The sequence below is a fragment of the Mus musculus genome, chromosome 4 (assembly GCF_000001635.26).
Source record: "Mus musculus strain C57BL/6J chromosome 4, GRCm38.p6 C57BL/6J".
Taxonomy (NCBI): domain Eukaryota; kingdom Metazoa; phylum Chordata; class Mammalia; order Rodentia; family Muridae; genus Mus; species Mus musculus.
This window is the reverse complement of record NC_000070.6, coordinates 115560976-115583427: the sequence shown is the minus strand read 5'-3', so window position 1 is coordinate 115583427 and position 22452 is coordinate 115560976. Positions and strand designations below refer to the sequence as shown.

At 42.8% G+C, this 22452-nt stretch overlaps 1 protein-coding gene and 1 pseudogene across 4 annotated transcripts; one reads left to right on the top strand and one right to left on the bottom strand.

Moving 5' to 3' along the window:
- Window positions 1–300: 300 nt before the first annotated feature.
- Cyp4b1-ps2 (cytochrome P450, family 4, subfamily b, polypeptide 1, pseudogene 2) lies at window positions 301–1390 on the top strand (annotated as a pseudogene). The gene is made up of 3 exons (NR_033575.1): window positions 301–348; window positions 444–526; window positions 958–1390. The product of NR_033575.1 is annotated as a cytochrome P450, family 4, subfamily b, polypeptide 1, pseudogene 2 (transcript).
- A 3022-nt stretch (window positions 1391–4412) lies between these two features.
- Window positions 4413–19801, bottom strand: Cyp4a31 (cytochrome P450, family 4, subfamily a, polypeptide 31). Of its 3 annotated transcripts, none has more exons than XM_006503279.3 (12): window positions 19523–19801; window positions 18274–18418; window positions 17713–17757; window positions 16821–16948; window positions 13595–13719; window positions 13088–13242; window positions 12559–12665; window positions 12280–12470; window positions 12050–12183; window positions 8664–8728; window positions 8462–8521; window positions 4413–5492 (listed from the first exon to the last, which is right to left on the bottom strand). In XM_006503279.3, the coding sequence occupies exons 1-12, from the start codon at window positions 19709–19711 to the stop codon at window positions 5460–5462; spliced, it is 1377 nt and encodes a 458-aa protein (XP_006503342.1). In that variant the 5' UTR covers window positions 19712–19801; the 3' UTR covers window positions 4413–5459. The 3 variants fall into 3 exon arrangements, with proteins under 3 accessions (XP_006503342.1, NP_964002.2, NP_001239468.1); NM_201640.3 differs by having other exon boundaries at window positions 8462–8538; window positions 19523–19779; NM_001252539.1 differs by lacking the exon at window positions 17713–17757 and having other exon boundaries at window positions 19523–19779.
- Between the last annotated feature and the right edge of the window lie 2651 nt (window positions 19802–22452).

The window sequence follows — 22452 nt, the reverse complement described above, 5'->3', positions numbered from 1 at the left end:
CAATTCTGTGTAATGGCTTCATAAGTGTTCAGATCTGAGCCTGACATAGTAAACATCAAATGGATATTATCTCTTATTACTAATTGCACAATAACTTCCTGGGATATTGGAGATGCTGCTGCTGCTTCTGCTGATTATTAAAGTACTTGGACTGTGACCAAGAGATAAGTGTCACCAGCAGTGAACAGGCAGAGGCTGGTGTGCAAGATAAGGGGACATTAGGGGACTCAGGCCTAATATGGAGGTAGCCTGGCTGCCTCATGATCCCTCATTTTGCTTACAGGCAGCCTGATCTCTCTGCACATCTATGCCCTCCATAGGAACAGTGCTGTGTGGCCTGACCCAGAGGTACAGTGTCTCTGGGCCTGGAGGTTAGACAGGGTATGGGTTACCCTCTGCCAGGATTTGGTGAGTACTTAATAAAGCCCTATCTATCTCCCTAGGTCTTTGACCCACTGCGCTTTTCTCCTGAGAATATGACAGGACGGCATCCCTTTGCCTTCATGCCTTTTTCTGCAGGGCCCAGGTAGGTAGAGACACAACATTAACAGGCCCTCATGACTGGGGAGGAAAAGTGAAGGCCATGTGTGTGTGTGTGTGTGTGTGTGTGTGTGTGTGTGTGTGTCTGTGTGATCATCTTGGAGTGCTCTGTAACAAGGGGGCCCTTTTGCTATTTTTTTCCTGTTCCTAGGAAATAGGTGGGACAGCTGTTTTCATTCTGTGAGAGACTGAAAGCCAGAGCTCCCAATGTGAAGCTACTCACTGGGGATTTTTACCATGCTCTTAGGATTTGTGTTTTTAAAGCCCACATCAACAAATCAGCCAGCCATTTTGTGTCCAAAACTTGTTTTTTTTTTTTTTTTTTTGTTTTTGTTTTTTTGTGGGCTTCTAAGAACACTAACCACTGTCACTCTGGTTAGCCAATATCTTGATGCTTCTCTGTGTTGTTTGTTGCAGGAATTGCATTGGGCAGCAGTTTGCCATGAACAAGATGAAGGTGGTCAACAGCTCTCTGTTTGCTGTGCTTTGAAATCTCTCAGGATCCCTTAAAGATCCCCATTAAGGTCCCCCAGTTGATCTTGGGCTCCAAAAATGGCATCCACCTCTACCTGAAGCCACTGGGCCCTGGGTCTGGAAAGTAGGTCTTAGGAGAGCAAGAATATGGAGTCATTGTGGATCCCTGCCTGTGGGGGGCTTGTGAGATAAAAGCATGCACATTGAGAGTATCCTGGAAGACATTCTCTTGTAAACATGTGTGTGGAATGATTCAATGCCTGGTCTCTAGAACTCATTCCTTCACTCCAAAAACATTTGCTGCCTTGAGAAACTTAATTTATTATAACTGCATTTATTTAGCCATCTCAGTGTGCATTTGGGATATAATAGACATAAGGAAAATTGCTTAAACTAAATATGTACAAAATAAATAATACTATAAAAAGCAAACACCCACCACCGAATTCAAAGAATATGAAATATGTTTTTACTGACATAATGTCTTTCTTGGGATGTATCTCTGTGGTACTTCTTGGTGTTGGTGTTTCACAGGTATATAGTGCTCTGGGCAGTCACAGTATCTCTTGGGAAGGTGATTCAATAATATTAAAGGGGGGCTCCCAGGAAAAAAGAAACTCTTTTCTATAATACAATGCATGAATATGCAAAGGACTTTTGGGGTAAAGTTCAGGTTGGGGCTACATGTTTTTTTTAGAGGTCCTGCCCTGGCAGTTGCTGCAGCAGCTTCTTGATGGTTATGGGTACCTATGTCACTAGGGGTCAAAGTCTAAGATCACTACACTAGGAGGATCAAATCTTGGAATTAGCCTTATATGGAAAGAGGGCACCAGAAGCTAGGATCAGAAATAGGAGCCAAGAATTCTATCCCTGAGATTTGGTAATATTTTTAGGGCAATGGTTCTCCACCTGTGAATCACGATCTTTTGATAGGAATCACCCTTTTACAAGGGCCACCAACACTAATCAGAAGACACAAATTTTACATTATGATTCATTACAGTAGCAAAATTACATTTATGAAGTAGCAATGAAGTTACTTTATGGTTGGAGAGGGGTCCCCACAACATGAGGAACTGTATTAAAAGGTCAAAGCACTAGGTAGGTTGAGAACTACTGCTCTAGGGCATCTTGGGAAATGTGCCATATACCTTTCCTAATACCAATTCTTTTCTGATTGGAAGAAGGCCACAGCTTGGAAGATCTACCCTAAGATACTTTCTAACTCCTCTAAAGCCATCCCTGTTCACTAGAAGCTGGGTTGTAAAGGTCCCATTATATTGTGCCTATTAGCTATAAGCCTTAAGGCAACTAACTTGCCCTTTTTTCCTAGCACACAGATAAATGGTTCTCTGTGGGACCATGAAAGGCAGCCTGTTTCCTGGTTGAGCTAGGTTTAAACCCCAGAGACCCAGCAGATAAGTCTGCAAGGGACGGAAGGAAGTTGCCCACGCCCCCAGACACCAGGCTCCTGACTTGAGGTTCCAGCTCTCCATAATTCTGTCGCCATCAGTCATGTAGGACAATACCCCAAACCCCTGGTAATTTGTCTCGACTCCACCCCCACAGTTACCTGGCAATAGCCAAGTAGGCCTGGTCTGCTATAAAAGGGGCTGCTTGCCCCCTCCCCCCTCTTACTCATATTCTCTTACTCTTGCCTCTCTCTTCCCTCTTGCTCCCCCTCTCTCCACATTCCCTTCCCCCTCTCTTCACGTGGCCATGGCTTCTCTATTTTATCCCTTTCTCTGCCTTTCTCTGCCTCTACTACCCTCTTAGCTCCCCTGTCTTCATGACAGAAAATGCTTTAAAACCATGACCTGCCTCTTCTCTGTGGGATCCTCTGTGCTGGAGCAACAGAGCAGGTCTTCTTCTAAAGAGCACGCATGTAATCTTCCTCGGGAGGCCTCCCTGTGCTCTCAGACATGGCTTCCACCAACCAAGCCACTACTGGACAAGCCAAGGACTCTCGTCCTTATGACCCAGCTGGAGTGCTTCCCCTTACCCTTTTTCATTTAGCTCCAGGCCATTCAGCCCCACGGGCCCACATCTGTTCTCAGCTTTTTATCAGCATCCAGAAGTGTTTGCGGTGTCCAAGAGCTAGAACCTGTTGTCCCTGGCCACTGTGTGTCCCAAGAACCTATGAGTCAGATCATGGAAGTTCTGCGGCGACCCCAGACTGTGCTTCTCCACCCCTGGAGTTTGGGCCTGCAGCTTCTCACAGCCTGACGCCCACCCAGTGGTTGTATGGGGTGTGTGAAGTCAAACTCACCATGTCTGACTCCATGAGCAACACTAGCCTTGTGGTGGGCTGGACCCAGAACCCCATTTTAACCCACAGTTCTCTGAACAAATGTAGTAATATTTCAACATTTATCATATTGGTGGTATTGTCCAGTCATAACCAGCATGTGTCTCCCGGTGGTACCTGAGTCTAAACTGTTACATTTATATCTTCAACACGTTGGCACTCAGTAGTATAGACAGGATGGTGGTATTCCCTCTCTGATAGGAGGAAGCTGTGACTGAATTTAAATAATAAGGAAGGAACTTGAGGGCCACTGATCTAGAAGGAACTTGAGCTGAGGCTTCCTGACTCTGGTGTCTTTTGATCAAGACACCATCATTAATATCAGCTCTTCATGAGTGTTTGGATAAATCCAAGAACTCTAATGTGTGTGTGTGTGTGTGTGTGTGTGTGCATGTGTATACGTGCATGGTGTGTTTGTGTGTGTGTGTGTGTGTGTGTGTGTGTGTATTAGGACCTCCTGGGGAGAGAGAGTGGACACTGGAACTGGTGGCCATTACAGATGACCACTGCGTCATTTTTATGATTTTTCAAACACAGCATGAGGCTCCATTGGTCTGGGTCATGCACATGTGTGGGTGAAATATGTTATGCGTGTGTAATGTCTCTTTGTGTGTATCATGGAGGGGAATGTACAAGACATTGAATTGAGCTAGTCTTGCTCATTGATTTTAGGCAAAAGAGCCACTTTCTGGTTACACATTCGACTCAATTGGAATCCTATCGTTAGACCTTGGCTGGTCACCCAGGGTTCTGGGCTCTTACTTTTCTGTGTTCTCTCAACATGGCTAACATGAAGCTTTTTGCATTGACTGATGATTTTGCTCTTATTCCTGCCTTGGTTCTCCCTTTAGTCAGGTGCTGAGTATCCAATCTGTCTTCTCATGCCTTCCTAATAATTAGCTCAGCATGCTGGTAGGTTAGGAGAATAGGAAGGAGTCCTGGTGGCATCAGTGGTTCCACAAGAAACCCACCCCAGGAAGCAGAACATGGCAGATCAGGGAAGGCAGAGAACTCATCATGGATCCTGATCCAGGAACAGCTTCAAGCAACATGGGAACCTGTGTTCAGATTCATCAAGAGAAGACAAAGCTGTGCATGACACTTGGACCTTTATTGCAGAAAGGAGGGAAGATGGAGAAACTTGTGTGAGGATTAATAGGGTAGAGAGAGACTATGCAGGGTAGATTTAGATGAACACATTAGGTAATTGTCATGTGAAAATGATACTAGGCTGAATAATGGCTTCACAATGACATTCAGGCCTTGGGTTTGGAGCCCATGGTACATATTGAATAATTCCTCATAATTCAAAAGGAACTTAGTAGGTTAGATTGAATAAGATATATTTAGATGAAGAAAATATCTTGGAGCTTTTAGGGATCTTGATGATGTCATAAGCATTTGTAAAAGGGAAGGAGATTAGAAGAGACAGGACGAGGAGGGTGGTGGCATTGAAGCAGGGGAATATTCCAGTGCCAAGGAATGATGATCTATACTGAACAGAGGATGAGAGGACTCTCTGGAGTACTCTTCTGAAGAAGGTTGGTCACACCAACAACTTAGCTTTCTGCCAGTGAAACTCATCTCAGACATGGAGCTCCACAACTGTAAGATAACAACTTTCAATTATTTCAGACCACCAAGGTTGTGACAATTGATTATTTGTAAAATGAAGAAGTCATGTAGGGAAAAATAAGATGGTAGGAAGTGAGAGGCAAGGAGAGATGGCTGGAGGAGGGAGAAGGTTCATGATCAGGTATAGGTAGCAGGAGACAGAAAGACAAATGGGGAATGAGGAGCAAGGTGTGTGTGTGTGTGTGTGTGTGTGTGTGTGTGTGAGAGAGAGAGAGAGAGAGAGAGAGAGAGAGAGAGAGAGAGAGAGAGAGAGAGCAGGAGGCAGGGAACAAATAGGTGTGAAGAAAGATGTACAGAGAGGAAGATGGTGGCAGGACAAGATGTCAGGCAGTATGTTTATAGAGTCTGTCCTTGTCCTTATCAGAATCAGTGGACCTTCTTGAGATGTAGGTAGATCCCATTTTTGGACTTCAGCACAAATCGGGCTAAGGACATGGGGACCCTGGTAGGATCTGGCAGTAGTTCGAAGCGGAGCAGTGTCAGGGCCACAATCACCTTCAGCTCACTCATAGCAAATTGTTTCCCAATGCAGTTCCTGGGTCAGAAAGGGACAATACAACTCATTAGCCTCTCACCTCTTTTAAGGGTTGACTCTTGAAACAGCCCAGAATAACATTCAGGGCCTGCTGTCGCAGGTTCAGTCTAACAGCTGTGACTACAGGTCATACCTACTTTCACCCTAGGTCTTGGCTCTCCTGAATTTTTGACATAGCCTCAACATTATTCAAGGCCACTTGGACCCCTACTTCTTTTAGTGTTATGAAATCTGTTAGGCCAGCATTTTAAGGACTAGAGGTCAAATTTATGGATAATTTAATATGTTAATCATTCCTTAGTTTACTCCATTCAGGGAGATCTAGCACATATCTTCCACAGAGTGGAATCAGATTATCAGTAGAAAAGTTCCTACAAGGAAGACTGTGTTGAGAATCCTCAAGTGGCTGCTGTATCTGCCTCCTACTTAGGGTATCCCACCTCCTTAATCCATCATCTTCTATAGACTTCTAACTCTACTTCAGAAATGTTCACAATTCCTTCTTCGGTTTCCTTTCCTGGACTTCTTTGGTGTCTCTGACCCTCCTTCCGTGCTCACGCCCTATACCTCCACCAGGTCAGGTTGTGTTCCGTGCCTAGTTGCCTCTTCAGGTTACATATCCCCAGTGTAGTGAGTCACAGATAAGGTCATTCCCATTGATGCTTGGGCTCTTCCCGTATCCCAGGTCTCTGTCTCATCCTGGAGATGTCCCCTACCTCCTTACCCAAGTCAGTTTCAAATATCCATTCATTTTCATGGCCAACTAGCCATCTCTCCTGATGGCTAGTTCTTCTCCACACCTGTTCCTGAACCCCTTTTACCCTCCCCACCCTCCCTCCTAGTTCCCTCCTGCCATCTGCTTCTTATGACTATTTTATTCCCCCTTCTAAGTAAAATTCTCTGTCATCTAGGCCTTTCTTCTAGATGAGCTTTGCTATTGCCTGTATGTGAGATATGTTCTTCTAGCTGGGCTGCTTTGTCTGGCCTCAGTGGGAGAGGAAGTGCTTAGTTTCACAGAGACTCGAAGTGCCAGAGTTGAGGGGGGATACTCAGGGGGACCCCCTACCTGCTCAGATGTAAGGGGAAGGGGGAAGGGGAAAGAATTTTGGAAGGGATGACTGGAAGGGAGTCAGTGAGTGGGATATAAAGTGAATAAGTAAAAAGAAAATTAAACAATCCAAAGCAAAACAACAAATGCCTAACTGCATTTACATCCTCTTCTGGCTGCTGCTCTCATCTCTTTCCTGCCTCTCCCACTTCCTACTTAAGATCAAGCTGTTGTGGTGTTTGAGCATGTCTCCCCCACCTCTACTCCCCCACCGCACCCCTAGGCTTCATATTTCCAAATCTCAGGTCAATGAGCAGCTGGCTCTTATTTTTTGATGACTGTCCCTGTTCCTCCTAAGCACCTCAGGCACCATCAGTGCCATATTCAAGGGCATGACACAATCAGGGCATGGGATGATGGCAGGAACATGGAATGTTTTGCAAACTGCTAAGTGGGCAAGTGGAAGAATGGAGGATGAATATATTTTAATTGCAGATATATTTGTCTGTGTAGATGACAATTTTGAACTCCTAGAGGCAGGAATGGATAGTATCACTATTCCTATATTTTTATGTACCATAGCACCTGACACATAGGAGTAGTTTAAACTTTAATTTACCTTTAAAATAATTATTTTTCCTTGGTTCTCAAAATTTAATTTATTTGAATTTAAGGAGTGAAAAAATAGAATGAAATACAATAAAAATTAAAAACCTTCAGATCAAAGCAAGGTGTGGGAGCCTGTTACTGAATCCTAGTTCTTGGGAAGTAGAGGGATAGAGACCATGAGCTCCAGACAAGCCTGAGACTCTGTATTAGAAAGCACCTGCAGCAGCATGGTTTGTTCCAACTTAAGCTGAGTTGCCCAATACTCTCCTGGCTTCGAGTGGCAGAGACATGGCTTGCAGTGAGTGGCGATCAGAGCATTCAGTTCTGAAGTACACCAAGTGTGTGTGCATAGCCTGTGCTTGAAAGAACTTAAAATAACTTATAGCCTGTTCTGTGAAATCTGATTTGCCACTTCATGAGTTCATGAAACCCTTCTTCTGTACCACCTTTGAAAGTTTACAGTGAGTCAGGTCCCAAGGGACAATTTCCCTAGAAGCCATCAGAAAGTCTTTGTCCAGTTCAGGAGCTATTTCAACTCACTAGAGACCTTAAAAAATGCTATGTTAAATGTAAAACAGAGGATTTACTTAAAAGCAGACTAATCTCCTTTTTAATGCCTTTTTTCCTGAAGTTAGACTACATAGCCTCTAGTTGTAAATTTGAGGAATATACATTATATGTGAATTTGGGCCATTTGGCAACTGCAAGAGAGACGTGAGTATCAACATTGATTCTAAAATTCTGTTAGGAAAGAGTGCAAATGTGGGATCAGCACATCCTGGTGTGAACCTTGCCTCAAATGACCCACTGTAACACTTCACATATCTCTTTGGACAGTTGCTTGCATGTCCTTGGCAGGCAGACATGCAAGCAAATGAACTACTTGCACAACGATTCCAGAATAAAGATCTACCTAGGAATTGTGATGGGTCAGGTCGAGGTGTGGAAAAGACACACTTTTTAAGAGCCCTAAAATTTGACAAGCTGGACATCTAAAGTTAAAATCACTTACAAAACAAACAAAGAAACAATGTAAACTCTTGCCCTTAAAGTGAGGAAAATATCAGAATACATGCAAGTGCGTGGCATCCACTACATAAGTTTGTTTGACCAATGGATTGATGTCTTCATAGTGTGTGCTGAAGTGCTACCCTCCTTTAGTGCACAGATACATCCTCAAGAAGCTCCTCCCCCTCCCATAGCCACCTATCAGGATATACTTGGAGATGTCATATAAGCAGGAGACCAAAAACAAGGTATGCTGCAACTATTCTCCAGAGTATATTCCATCATCATACACAGGATGTCTCACCTGGCTCCTCCTGAGAAGGGCAGGAATGAGTGGCTGTGTCGGGGAGAGTCTGGTGCAAACCTGGAAGGGTCAAACACCTCAGTCAGAACAGGTAGAGGTCAATTGCAACCCAAAAGGGGACAATTTGCCCAGAGGTGGGAACAATAGGATGTATTTATTGGTCTTGTGACCAACTTCTCTGCTCTCCTTGGGGGTTTCCTACCTCTGGGTTTGGCCACACCTTCGGGTTGTGGTGGAGACCATAAATGGAGAGTGTGACCTGGACACCTGTGGGGCAGATAGGAATATGAGAGAAGATGGGTTACACCCAGGGGTAACTCCTTGGTTCCTGAGACAGCAAGGGATGATATGCCTGCACAAGATACTTGGGTGCTATAGAACATCACTTTCTGCACATGTGCATGAATTGGGAAAGAACTTGAGACACAAGTGAGGAGTATAAAAAATGGAGTGTAAGAGAGAAAATCGAGAAAGATGAACCTGAGTTTTGGGAATAAATAACATTAGAACTTAAATTTGATGAAGGATTTCCACTAAAAATGTATATTAAGTCCTGACATTGAGTTGGTTTATTCTGTTTTTTCAGGTAAGGTACTGTGATGGTTTGTATATTCTTGGACCAGGGAGTGGCACCATTCGGAAGTGTGGCCTTGTTGGAATAGGTGTGAATTGGTTTGAGTAGATGTGTCACTGTGGGTGTGGGATTAATACTCTCACCCCAGTTGCCTGGAAGTCAGTCTTCCACTAGCAGCCTTTGGATGAAGATGTAGTACTCTCAGCTCTTCCTGTGCCATGACAGCCTGGATGCTGCCATGTTCCCACCTTGATGATAATGGACTGAACCTCTGAACCTGTAAGCTAGCCCCAGTTAAATGTTGCTTTTTATAAGACTTGCCTTGGTCATGGTGTCTGTTCACAGCAGTAAAACCCTAACTAAGATAGGTACTGAAGTTTCAGAGAGGGGTTACATATCACCAAAGCAGGATGTGACAGTCATAGGGTTTTGACATAATGAGCTGAGACAAGGGTTACTTTCCTGACATTGCAGGGGTCTTGTATCTGCTGATCAGTTCATCTTTGCTGTCAACCCTAGTGCTTCTCAGAGAAGGAATCACATATGACTCACATAGGATTCATTGAACTCTTTCACTTGCTTTGTCTCATAAAAGAAACACATCTTCCTAGCCCCTGTCTGGTTCTTTATCCTGTACATCCCAGTGAATAGTATTTGAGAGATAAAGTAAAAATAACATATTCACAGGTTTCTTTGAGAAAAAGTTTTACACACACACACAACTTTGTAATGAAAAGGAGCTTATTTAGCTCACAGATTTGGAGTTGAAATTTCAAACAGTTCCCTCCCCTTGGTTTCATCCTATCATGGTGAGGACAGGTGTATATCTCTTCATGGTCTCTTTCTTTTTCTTTCTAAAGCCACTATATAGAACAATGTGAGACCAACCCTAATCTAATCGATCCACTACCTTGTGGATCTACCTCTAAACATAGTCAATCTAAGTTTATCCATCTTGTCTTGGGATAAGTTGGTCAGTCCTAGGGCACATGCTTAGCAAACAAGAATCCTCTTGTACAATTTACAGCACCATCAAGATCAACATAAATTAACAAAAACTTTCACCCTCCCAACTCCATTAACTCGTGACTCTGGGAATTGCATAGCTGTATGAATTTGGCAGGGGACAAATACCAAGCCACAGCAAAAGGTCAGCAGAAAACAGCTGTGGGGGTTCTACTTCTATGATATGCTAGAGACAAAGAAGTCAGTCATCAGGAAGTGAGGAAACTCATTCTTTCCTTCACAGACATCCAGATAGACAAATTGAAGATTCCAAGGAATTCTGCAAGAAAAAAAACTCATTCTATTTTGTTTAAATTTGTCTTATTTGCTCTTTGTTATTTGAAAAACTCTCTCCCCCTTGGTGTGTGTGTGTTCTATGCATGTATAATGCAAAACTATTAGTGAAATAAGCTTAAAAAAACCTGTATTCACTATTTGGGTAGAGAATTAGGGCTATTAGTAGGGCATCATGTTATTTTCTGTGTTTGATGACATCAAACCACCAGGTTATAGAGAGTGACCAATAATTTGAACTCGGCAAGAGTCTAGAGTCACATTGTATTTGCTCATCTATATATAAATAGTAGTTCTTTATAAAACAAAAAGTCTACATATTATATCAAATGTTGAGGATGATAAAAATAAGTGACTATTGGTGATTGAGAGAAAGACCTAAGCTCGATCTGCAGAACCCTTATAAAAAAAGCTGTGTGTGCATGAAACTCAGGAAGAAGGGATACCAAAGTGTGGATACACTTCATTCTTTCTTAGAATGGGGAACAAAATACCCATGGAAGGAGTTAGAGAGAAAAAGTTCAGAGCAGATCCTGAAGGAACTACCATCCAGAGACTGTCCCAGTTGGAGATCCATCCCATAAACAACCACCAAACCCAGTCATTAGGCAGATGCCAACAAGAGCCTCCTGAGAGGAGCCTGATATAGCTGTCTCCTGCGAGGCTCTGCCAGTGCCAGGCAAATACAGAAGTGGATTCTCACAGTCATTCATTGGACGGAGAACAAAGTACCCAATAAAGGAGCCAGAGAATTACCCAGGGAGCTGAAAGGGACTGAAGCCTCACAGGAGGAACATCAATATGAACTAACCAGTACCCCCCAGAGCTCCTTGGAACTATAACACCAATCAAAGAAAATACATGGTGCAACTTGTATCTCTAGCTATATATGTAGCAGAGGATGGCCTAGTCAGTCATCAATGGGAGGAGAGGCCCTAGGTCCTGTGAAGGCTCTATGCCCCAGTACAGGGGAATGCCAGAACCAGGAATGGGTGTGCGTGGGTTGGGGAGCAGGCGGAGAAGAAAGGGCTAGGGGATTTTCGGAGGGTAAACTAAAAAATGGGATAACATTTGAAATGTGAATAAAGAAAATATCCAATAAAAAAAAAAAGCTGTGTGTGGTGGCACATGCTTGCTATCTCAATGCTGGTGAGGTGGGGACAGGCAGGTTCCTTCCACTCACTGGCCAGCCTAGCCTAATAAGTGACTTCCAGACCAGTGCTAGACTCCTGGACATTATCTGTGGAATGAAAACTAACGTTGATCCTCTGGTTCCCACTTGTATGTACAAACATATGCCTATGTTTCCAAGTCCAACATGAAAACCCACATGTGACAGTGAGGACATCTGAAGAACAAGTGTAGCCTTGAACTATATGGTGTTGGCATCTGGAATTGAGTCTGAGTATAAAAATTGAATAATGTCACTGTTCTCAAATTAGAATGGATGCACCATGGTGAGACCATAGATTCAAATCAAGAACTAATGTTTGCTGATAAAAGAAGAGATGCTTGCAATGTTATTCATTCAAAGCAGCAGAACTGGAGATCATTTAAGTGTAGAGGAGGTCATTGAAGCTTATTATTGTACTTTATAAGTAGGAAGCATTTATTCACTGAAAAGGAAACTGGAACTCAGTGATTCAGAACTGGTGAAGGACATAGACTATTGACCATCCATTATCTCTGCAAGGAAGGGCCTGGGAAATTCATACCTTTAGGTAAAGAACATCCATCAGGAAAGGTGACAGATGTACTGAGTTCTCTGCCAATGCTTGGGACAGGTGGGTAGAGCCTTAGGGCCTCCTTGATGCACATTGTGGTATAGGGAATCTGGTCTAGGTGATCCCTGAAATAAAGTCCATCCTTAAGGTCAGGTGGACTGAAGACCAGGGGCTCCTCCCAACCCAAAGAATAAGGGCATTTCTACTTCTTGAACTCTTACCAGGTGATAGAGGATCCATCCCCCAGTAGACTCTGAACTTCCTCTCTGCATCTCTGTTGGTGCTCAGGGTGTGTGGCCAGAGCATAGAAGATCCAGGAGACTCCACTGGCTGTGGTGTCATGGCCCTCGATCATGAATGTGTCCACCTCAGCACGAAGGTCCTTGTCAGACATGCTGTCCTCATTCTCCATCTCAGGGAAGCAACAGGCACTGTCAGAGCTATGCTTGTTCCTTGTGTGTTCCCAGGAAGACTCTCAGGACTTTGCTGAACATACTCACTCTGGCAAATAAGAGGATATCCAGAAAATCCAAACGTCTCTTCTTCTTGATATTTTCCAGCTCTCCCTCATCCTGCAGCTGATCCTTTCTCATCTTGATCACTCCATCTATTCCAGAACATCAATTATCACATAGACCTAAGAGCTATTGTAGCCCCATGTAGCTTCATGTGTCTCCTTGCCTGAAGATATGTGCTCTATATAGGTCAGCGAGTAAGGAGTGGGCAACATTAGAGGACTGGTGACATCTGATGTAGATCAGACCTCTTTTAGCACCATGGGCAATGGAAGCTCTGCTTGACTTGCTTGGTCAAGTCTCACTACACATTATCAATATGATGATAGTCACATAGTACCTAGCATTCTGATGTTCAAACTCACAACAATGTCAGTTTTAAAGTATCAAGCATGTATGTGATCCAGGTCCTAAAGGGATGTGCATTGAAGGGTCTGGATGTGCCTCAGAAATCATCAATAATCCTTTTGAGCTGATCCTAGGAAATGAGGGGTACAGAATGTGCAAGCAGAACCTGTGTGATCATGGGCAAGTTGACAAGCTTGGTTGGACAAGCGGCCATTGGAAGAAAGTTTGTAGATAGTATCATTCTGATGAAACATATTCCTCACACGAGAGTGAACTAGGTTATTCAAGTCCCCAATGGCCTGGAGGTAGGTCTTGTAATTTCTGAAGAAGAAGATAAAGAACAGATTAGACTGTAGAGAGATTTGACCCGCAGATAGAATGGACTCTGGGAGATTTCTATATGGTAGGAATAGATAACGTTGAGAAACACACTAACTCTGTCTTATAACCCTTGTAAATTTCAAGTCAGTAAAAGGTGGCATGAGTGACTAGGCATCTACCCCAGCTAGGGATCAGTGGTCTATTGTTGAGTTTACATTGGATTGGATCAGAGATTGAATGGAGGCTGGGGTAATACTTTTTATTGAGTATCCTAGATGTCCCACATGCATCACAGTGAAGTCCATATCAGTTGGTAAGACAAAGGCCGTGAAGTTCAAGGCTTGTCACTCACCCATCTACCTGAACACTGCCCTTGTGGCTGAAGGCACACTTCATGACAGTGTCTAGGGTCATTAAAGAGATGTGTTGAAAGATCTCTATAGAGGAGTCCTGACCAGCCAGCCGTTCCCATTTGTCCTGCAGTGGGAGAGAAAGATTGACTTAATTTCCTCAGAAGACATGTGTTCAGTTGACTGAATTCTTTCCCTATATTTTAAGATACTGTGTTCTAAGTCTTTCAATTTAGATAACAAATGTTTTACAGATTGCAAAACAAATCTTTGTGAATGGACAGTTACATTATTGTAAATTATTTCAGAATTATATATAGAAACTCATAAGAAAGGAAGCAAGTTTCACAAGTTTACAATTAGTTAAGATGTCTTATCTGATAAACAACATTGTTTTTAGGGGATAAAAAAGTTGATACATTAGTGTATGGGAAGCTGAGCTCAGCCTGATAACAGCAGGACTTTTATGTATAGAGTATAAAAACCCCAAGTAGCCAGGATAGCATTTCTAATGGGGTTCTACAGTGACCCCAGTTACTATGTATTCATCAAAAGCTTGCTGAGAATAATTGACTCATTGTAGTGGTTTGAATGAAAATAGCCGCCATATGTCCCCCAGAGTGGCACTATTAGTAGGTGTGGACATGTTGTGGTAGCTGTGGCCTTGTTGGAGGAGGTGGTCACTGGGGGCAGGCTTTGTGTTATCAGATGCTAGTGTTATGCTTAGTGTTTCACTCTCTTCTTGCTGCTTTTGGATCTGATGTAAAACTCTCAGCTACCTCTCTAGCATCGTGTATGCCTGTGTGACACCATGCTTCCCATGGTGACAATGGACTAAAACCCTAAACTGTAAGCTGACCCCAATTAAATGTTTTCTGGTTTCTCTTCACAGCAATGTGACCCAAATTAAGACAGAAGTTGGTACCAGGAGTAGGGTATTGCTATGATAGACCTGACCATGCTTTGTTTAGAGTAATATTTTCTTTGGAAATTTGAAAGCAGTTGAATGCTTTAAGTGGGGTTTAAAGGGCCATATTCTAGTAGAAGGACAGTGGTGCAAGAATGATTTGAATTGTGGGGTCCTGGCTCAAGATGTTTCAGAGGAGAAGAATTTTAGTATATGGCCTTGGGACTGTTATTGTGATATTTTGGCAAAGAATGTGGCTGCTTTTTTCCCTTGTCAAAAAGTCTGCCTAAGGCTAAAGTGAAGAGTTTTGGATTAATTGCATTGGTAAAGGATATCTTAAAATAGCTTAATATGAATTCTGTCATATGGTTATTAGTATTCACTCTTATGCAGATCTATAATGAATAGGAGCAAACTGAGCAAGAAAAAAAAAAAAACAAAATGTATAGTTTGAGGAGAAAGGAGCCACCAGAAATTCAAAATGTAGCTAAAGCCTATGTTGAAGGGGATAAACAGATTAAAGAAAGCTTGATGCTATGTGGAAAAAGAAGTGCCGACCTCACACCAGAACTCCACCCAGGTAAACTTCCATTTTGTAAAAAGAAATTAAAGAAAGGTGAAAAAGAATTAAAGAAAAGCCTAGGGCCAGGTCTGGAGGTGCATACCTTTGATCCAAACATTCAGAATGCAGGGGTTGATGAATCTCTAAGTTTGAGACCAGCCTGGTATAGAGATTGAGTTTTAGGACAGTCAAGCTTAGGCAATAAAGGAAACCATCAAATTCAGCTGGTGAAAATGTAATTTAATGAGGGGTCCATGTCCAGGCCTAGCAAGCATCAGAACTTAGCAGTATGGCCACATTGTTCTTTCTTTAGAGTCAAGGAAAGAAGCAAGGGATTATGGAATTTCCCTCCATAACTAACGAAAGCTGCTGAGGCCCGGCATATGTCGTGTGTGTCCTTATAGAGAGAATTAAAGAGGCTATTGTGTGAATCTGTGAAGGTGAAGCGTTGATTGACTTAGAACCCCAAGATGTTGGAGATGTTAGAGCTGTGGGCTATCTGCAGAGCAGGGCTGCTAACAGGGAGGGGAACAAGCCAACAACACTGAAACAAGTTGGAGATTTCAAGAGCACTCTGACATAAGATATTGAAATGCAGATTTTGGAGTTTGCCAACTTGTTTTCAGTCTTGCTTTGGTTCAGTACTTCTTTACCATGCTCCCTTTTCAATTGTTTGGAATTGTAAAATATATCTTGTACATGAGAGGAGTATGTGATATGCCTTTTCATTTTGATTTTACAGCAGATTAAAGTTAGACTACATGAGCCTCTTAGACTTTGTTCTTTGGAACAGTGCTATGATAGACTATGGGGAATTTTGGAGTTGGACTGAATGTATTTCTGCATTAGGATATGACTATCAGCCTATGGGGGGGGGGCATTAGGGAGTGTAATGTGGTTGATGAATTAAATGAAAATGTTCCCTAAAGTTCCATTCAGAGGTGTGGCCTTGTTAAAGTATGTGTGGCTTTGTTGGATGAAGTAGTCATTGCAGGTAGGCTTTGAGAACTCTAATGCTCAAGGCACGCCTAATGTCTCACTCTCTTTCTGCTGCTTTTGGATCAGGAGGTAGAATACTCAGCTACCTCTACAGCATATCAATGTATACCTATGTTCTAGTGTGCTTTCTACTATGATAGTAATGGACTAAACTTCTGAATTGTAAGCTAGCTTCAATTAGCTAAAACAGGCATAATCCAGAGTCCTATTGAAAGGTGGTGGTATGGTAGGTTTTGCTATGACAATGTGGATCTGTAGTCCATCTCCCTGATGAGTCACTCAAGTCTGTGCAGAAGCACTGAGACCCAAGGGAAACCACAACTAAGTATTATCCTGAGAAGTCTCTCTGATGTTCAAGATTTGAAGAGGCAGAAGAGTACCCTGATGCTCTTTGCCTTGGGCAATGAGAAAGTGTGACCATATCCTACTACCTGGGAATTTTCTGTTCCAACTATATTTGAAGAACATATTAGAATATATATGTGATACTTGTTGATGTATACACTGAGTATATGAAGAGAGAGATTGAGAGAGAAAGAGAGAAGAGAATATAATCAATAAGAAGAGAAGAAAGGAGGAGGAGTTTGAGGAGGAAAATGAGGAGGAGGAAGTGGAAGAGGAAGATGAAGAGGAAGAGGAAGAGGAGAAGCAGCAGTAGCAGCTCTGGCACCTGTGGCAGTAGTAGTAGCAGAAGAAGCAGCTGATGGAGAATGGACAGCAGAGCTGTGGGGAGTAGGAGAATAAGATAAAATGAACTCACTAGCATCAATCGAATGGAGTCAGCCATGTTTTTCACATAGGTTTTCAGAATGTCATAGTGGAAGGCTGGGGTTAGCATCTTCCGGTGCTGGAACCATGACTGTCCGTTTAACAGGAGCAAACCATACCCTGGTACAGAGAGAGGTGTGTGTTTACGTGGGATCAAATAAGAGAGACCAGCCTAGCAGTGGTGGCACATGTCTTTAATCCCAGCACTTGGGAGGCAGAGGCAGGTGGATTTCTGAGTTTGAGGCCAGCCTGGTCTACAGAGTGAGATCTAGGACAGCCAGGGCTCTACAGACAAACCCTGTCTTGAAAAACCAAAAATACCTAAAAAAACCATAAAAACAAAACCAAAAACAAACAAGGAAACAAAAAAACAAATAGAGAGACCATTAGATAAATTGGGGGCAAGGAGCGACATAGTGGAACTGTTAGAGACAACTCTGAAGAATGGTACAGTCCTGATCGTCAATTTCCCAGCTAGTGTCACATGCTGTGATTATGACAGCTGTGAGATAAAAATTGCCAAAGAGGAAGGTTGATCAAATTGATGTTCATATAGGACTGTTTGCTGAAGTGAAGGGTCAGAGTAGAGCATTGGGGGTAGACCATGACAGTGGTAGTGCCGGGCGTGGTGGCACACGCCTTTAATCCCAGCACTTGGGAGGCAGAGGCAGGCGGATTTCTGAGTTCGAAGCCAGCCTGGTCTACAGAGTGAGTTCCAGGACAGCCAGGGCTACACAGAAAAACCCTGTCTCGAAAAACAAAAACAAAAAAAAAAAAAAAAAAAGACAGTGGTAGTCTGTCATATTTCATTCTCTGTGAACCAAAGACACAACACGGAAAAGCTAATTATATGTAGACCACATTTCTGGTTTAGACATACATACCAATCCAAGGAGCTAGCAATCTGTACGCACCATTAGCCTTTGGATCTGAAAGGGAAACAATGACTTAACAAGAAAAGGGATAAATAAGGCAGCCCCAAGGTAACTATGGTTGAAGCCATGATTTTCTATGATACCCATAGAAGCTGTCCGTTGGTAAACTGTCTAATGTCACTGTCCATTTTCTCATATCCCCCTCAAGCTCTGTCCTAACAGTCAGGCTTAGGAAGGTAGGATTTGTGTGTGTGTGTGTGTGTGTGTGTGTGTGTGTGTGTGTGTGTGTTGCTTGCTTAGTTATCCTATGAGTCCTGGCAGGAAACAATTAGAGATTTCAAACCTGGAACAATTAACAAGATTTACCATCTTAATTTGATTAAATAACAAAAAAAGATAAAGATATTAGGCTAAGGGATTTGGTTTTCAGTACTGAGTGTTGTTGGCCACATCCTAGGTTGTAGCCTGAGAGAGTGGTAGAGTGTGTAGGGTCACACTCTTCCAGAATTTGACAGGGTAAGTACCAAAGAAGAAGGTGCTTATCTCTTCACAACAGCAAGTTATGCTCACCTGATCGCCCCAGAATCACTTTCATGTAGTCAGGGTCATAGACAGTTAAGTAGGCCTTGCTCCCCCAGAACCATCGAGGAAAGGCACTTGGGAAGTTCTCTATGCATGACACAATTTCCTGTAGTTCTTGGTCACCTTTGAACTGCTGTTGAAGGAAAGATAAGGTAGTGGACTCTTGTTTAGTTTTTGGACTGGAGACAAGAGTAGAGCAAGAACAGGAACATAGCTCTGTTTTTTTCTGAATTTGCCAGGAAGGTGGGGCAGTTCGATGAAGTATGTGTGCTATCACTCATAGCTTTGCTATATGGGTACGGGTCCTGAGCTGGATTTGAGAGTCCTATTGGATGGAGCTGTGTTCCTCAGATGAATCACAGTTTCAGATCCTCAGATCTGCACAGAACACGGCATACCTATGTCTTTCTATTGCACAATCCTTTGTTGTGGACATTTCCATGTATCCTCCTATTTGGCTCTGTACTTTATTTCCTGGGGTGATAGTGCATGGGTCAGTTCAGTCCCTTCCCAGCTGCCTTTCTGGGTAATTTAATGCACCTGTTCCAAGCTCTTGAGCTGAACCCTGTGGGAGATGAAAGTGATGTTGTGCTTTAATCAAAATAGTTTATATTGCAGTGTGTGGAAAGAGAAAGAAGAGCCAAATGGCCCCGTGTAAATACTAATATTAGTGTTTTCATATGAGAGTCCTACCCACCCTTTCCCTTTAATGTGCCATTACTTTGGAATTTCAATTTGTAATTCACCCATCCTAAAATTTCTAGTCTGGGTCAGCCACTCACTCATCCCAGCAGTGTAAACCCTTCCTGTGCCTGATAATTTCTAAGATGTTCACCATTGTTACACCAAGCACTCCTGGAGGCAAGGTTTCTATCTCTCTGATGCCTGCTTTCCCAGGCAAGCCCAGAGCTTGGGAGAGAATAGCCATAAGTAACTTGTCAAGGAACTACTTAAAAGTTGTTTGAGAACAGTAGAAATATTAAAGGTGCTCAGCCAGAAGAGGAGGAGACTAGGTAGGACCAACCAAAACTTTCAAAGTGCAAGACTATTAGTATAGAATTGAGCAATGGCCAGATAGTAACCCTTTTGTTAGGATGACATGCCTCAGCCTGAGCTGGACATCTTATGAAGCTCTTGGACTCTTTATATATCAGGATTTTCCCTGTGAATTTGATGGCTGGTCTCTGAGACACCCATCTTCCCTTCTCTCCCACCCATCCTTCCCTTTCCTTCATACCTCATGCCCAAAGAACCAGTGAAAGGGCGGTGATGGGAACTGCTGGAGAGCCTTGAGTAGCCATTTCCTGTGCAGGTAGACCTGGACAGCTTTCACCAGCAGCAGGAGCAGACAGAACACAGAGGCCACTTGGAGGAAGCCAGAGAGGCTGCCTGCAAATCGGGTCAGGCTTAGAGCAGAGACACTCATAGTTCACCTTTGTTGAGGTCCTCACTCTCAATAATCCTTTCTGCCTCCTGCCTAAATCCTGTAAGGATTGCCCGCCTACCTGTGGGAGAATGGTGAGGGTGACCAATCTTGATCTCAAAGTTCAGTTGGTTAAATATAAATAACAGGAATGATTTACCTTGGGAATCAGAGACAACATTTTTTTCCAGCTGCCAGTGCCTACCTGTGTCTACTTTCCTCTCTGTGCGAGTCAAGAACAGTGACTTGTTTCCCTTTTACTTTCTTTTCATTGTATTTGCTGTCTAAACTTATGGGTACAGTGTGATATTTCAACACCTAGGTACTGCACACATAAGCTAAGCAGAATAGTTATTATTTTCTTAAATATTCAACCACTTATTTTTTAAATATTTTCTTGCAAAATTTTATTAAATTATTAAACATCAAACAAGGGTGTCATATAAAAATAAATATCTTGTTGAAGTCCCGTGTGATATGGGGGTCCTCACAAACTGGCTCTTTCTCAAGCCCCATAGCTTTATTTGTTGTTTTTGTGAGTTACTTGGGTTTCCATGGCAGATCCAGTATCTAATAGTTTCTTTTGAATTGTCCATGCCAAATGGATGGTGAGTGGTTGCCGATTCAGACTGGAGAACATCTAGGCACTGCTGCTCTTATCCATCTAGGTAGGTTAGTCTCATGGGTAGTCCATGCCTGGGGATGCCAAGGGCTCTTGTGCTTGTTTTGCTTCGGGGGAGCTAACGGGTTTCTTTCCATTCCTTGGTACTTTCTTGTGAGATTTTTTTGATTTTTTTTTGTAGATAGCCTACAGTTGAATTTCATTAAAAAATCTATCCAGCCAACTTAACTCTTTTACTTGGAGAGTTTAATCCATGTTTGAAAAGTTTCTGCTGTAGACTCTAATGTTCGTCTACTAAGGCTTTGCTTATATAGGACTTGCATTCTTCTCTTGGTTTTAGAATTTCTTGTCTTGGACTTGTTAGAGCTTTTATATAGTGTGTCTTCAACAGGACCAATCAATTGAATCCAAATGGGGCCCTTTGATTTACTGTACTTGGGTGCCCATGTATTTCTCAATAGCTACTGGAAAGCTTTCAGCTATTATTTAGCTAAATAGCTTTTCGTTTTTAGGGTTTTACTGCTGTAAACCAACACCATAACCAAGGCAACTCTTACAAGAACAAAATTAATTGGTTCAGTCCATTATCATCAAGGAGGGAACATGGTAGCATTTGGGCAGGCATGGTACAGGAGGAGCTGAGAGTTCAACATCTTGTTCTGAAGGCAAACAGACAAAGACTGGCTTCCAGGACGGTAGGATGAGTGTCATAAAAAGCATGCCCACAGTGGCACAGTTCTTGCAACAAGGCCACACCTCCAAATAGTGCCAATACCTGGGCCAAGCATATTCAAACTACTACAGCTTTATTTGTTTATGTGTTTACTTATGATTTACTTGTATGCATGTGCCACATGAATGGCATATGTGTGGAGGTCAGAGGACAATTTACAGGAGTCAGTTTTCTCCTATCATGTAGGTTCCAGAGATGGAACTCAGGTCTTGGTCCAGATGAAACTTGGTAGCAAGCGCTTCTAACCACCAAGCCACCTCACCAACCCACTCGAAACAGGTTTCTTTTCATTTGGTAACTCCTATAATGTCATCATTTTTCACTTAATCGTATCTTGTTGTTCTTATAGACTTTAGTTTTTGTCTTTTTCCTATTTTTTTTTCTCTTTCTGTCTAGCTGGGTTATCTCAAAAGCTTGTCTTCAAGCTCAGGATTCTTCCTTTTGTGTGATATATTCTGTTACTGGGACTCAACTGTGTCTTTAGTTGATTTATTAAATCCTCTGTGGCTACTCTTTTATGATCTGTATTTCCTTTTTGGAGTTTCTCCTTCAAGTGATACTTTTCGTTTGTTTTGTTTTTAACGAAGTGTGTATTCTTTCACATCTTGTCAGGTTTCCTTAAAATCATCATGTTGAGCTTTGCTTTTCTTGATGGCAACCTATTGATATTTTTTCTTCCGTGGCACTTACTAGAAATATATTTTTATTATGTTAGCTGTGCCTTTATTCGGATCCATGTCACTTGCCTTTGCTGCTTTTATAGGATAGCTTTTTCCCCAGCAAGGTACCTTGTCCTGGGGTTGTGGCAGTTTGTTGGTAGTTGTAACTCCCCCTGCAACCTGAAGCTGGATGAACCGGACCTCGACTTTGCTGCCACTAAAGAGGTTACCTAGGGTGGAGCCTGCCTCCCTAGATCACTGTATTGTTCATCCACTGTCGCTGCTGCTACCTGCTGGGAGTTGGCCTAACTATTCCAGAGACTATATTCTATCCTGCATGTGATCACCTGCAGCTGGGCTCCAAGGATGAATTGGTGGGAATGGGCCTCCCCCCTCCTTTATAAATCATGTCCACCATTAAACATTAGAACCTTGAACAGACTAATTGTCTTCGTTTCATTATTTCTCGACCCACCCAGGTCCCCTCTTCTCTTTCAGCTCCAGGCTGCCTCCCAGGCTCAAACCCGGACATGACAGCTTTAGGTTGGCCCCAACAATTTGGCGAACCAACGTGGGACCTGGGAATGGCAGAAGATGCTGGAAGAAACACTGCTTGTATGAAGCTCCACAGATAGAAAATTTGCACTGGAACATGGAGAAGTAATGGGCAAAAGGTTGCTAAGGTGTGGTACGGTCTGAGCTAGGACAGCAGTGACCCAAGCTGGATCCG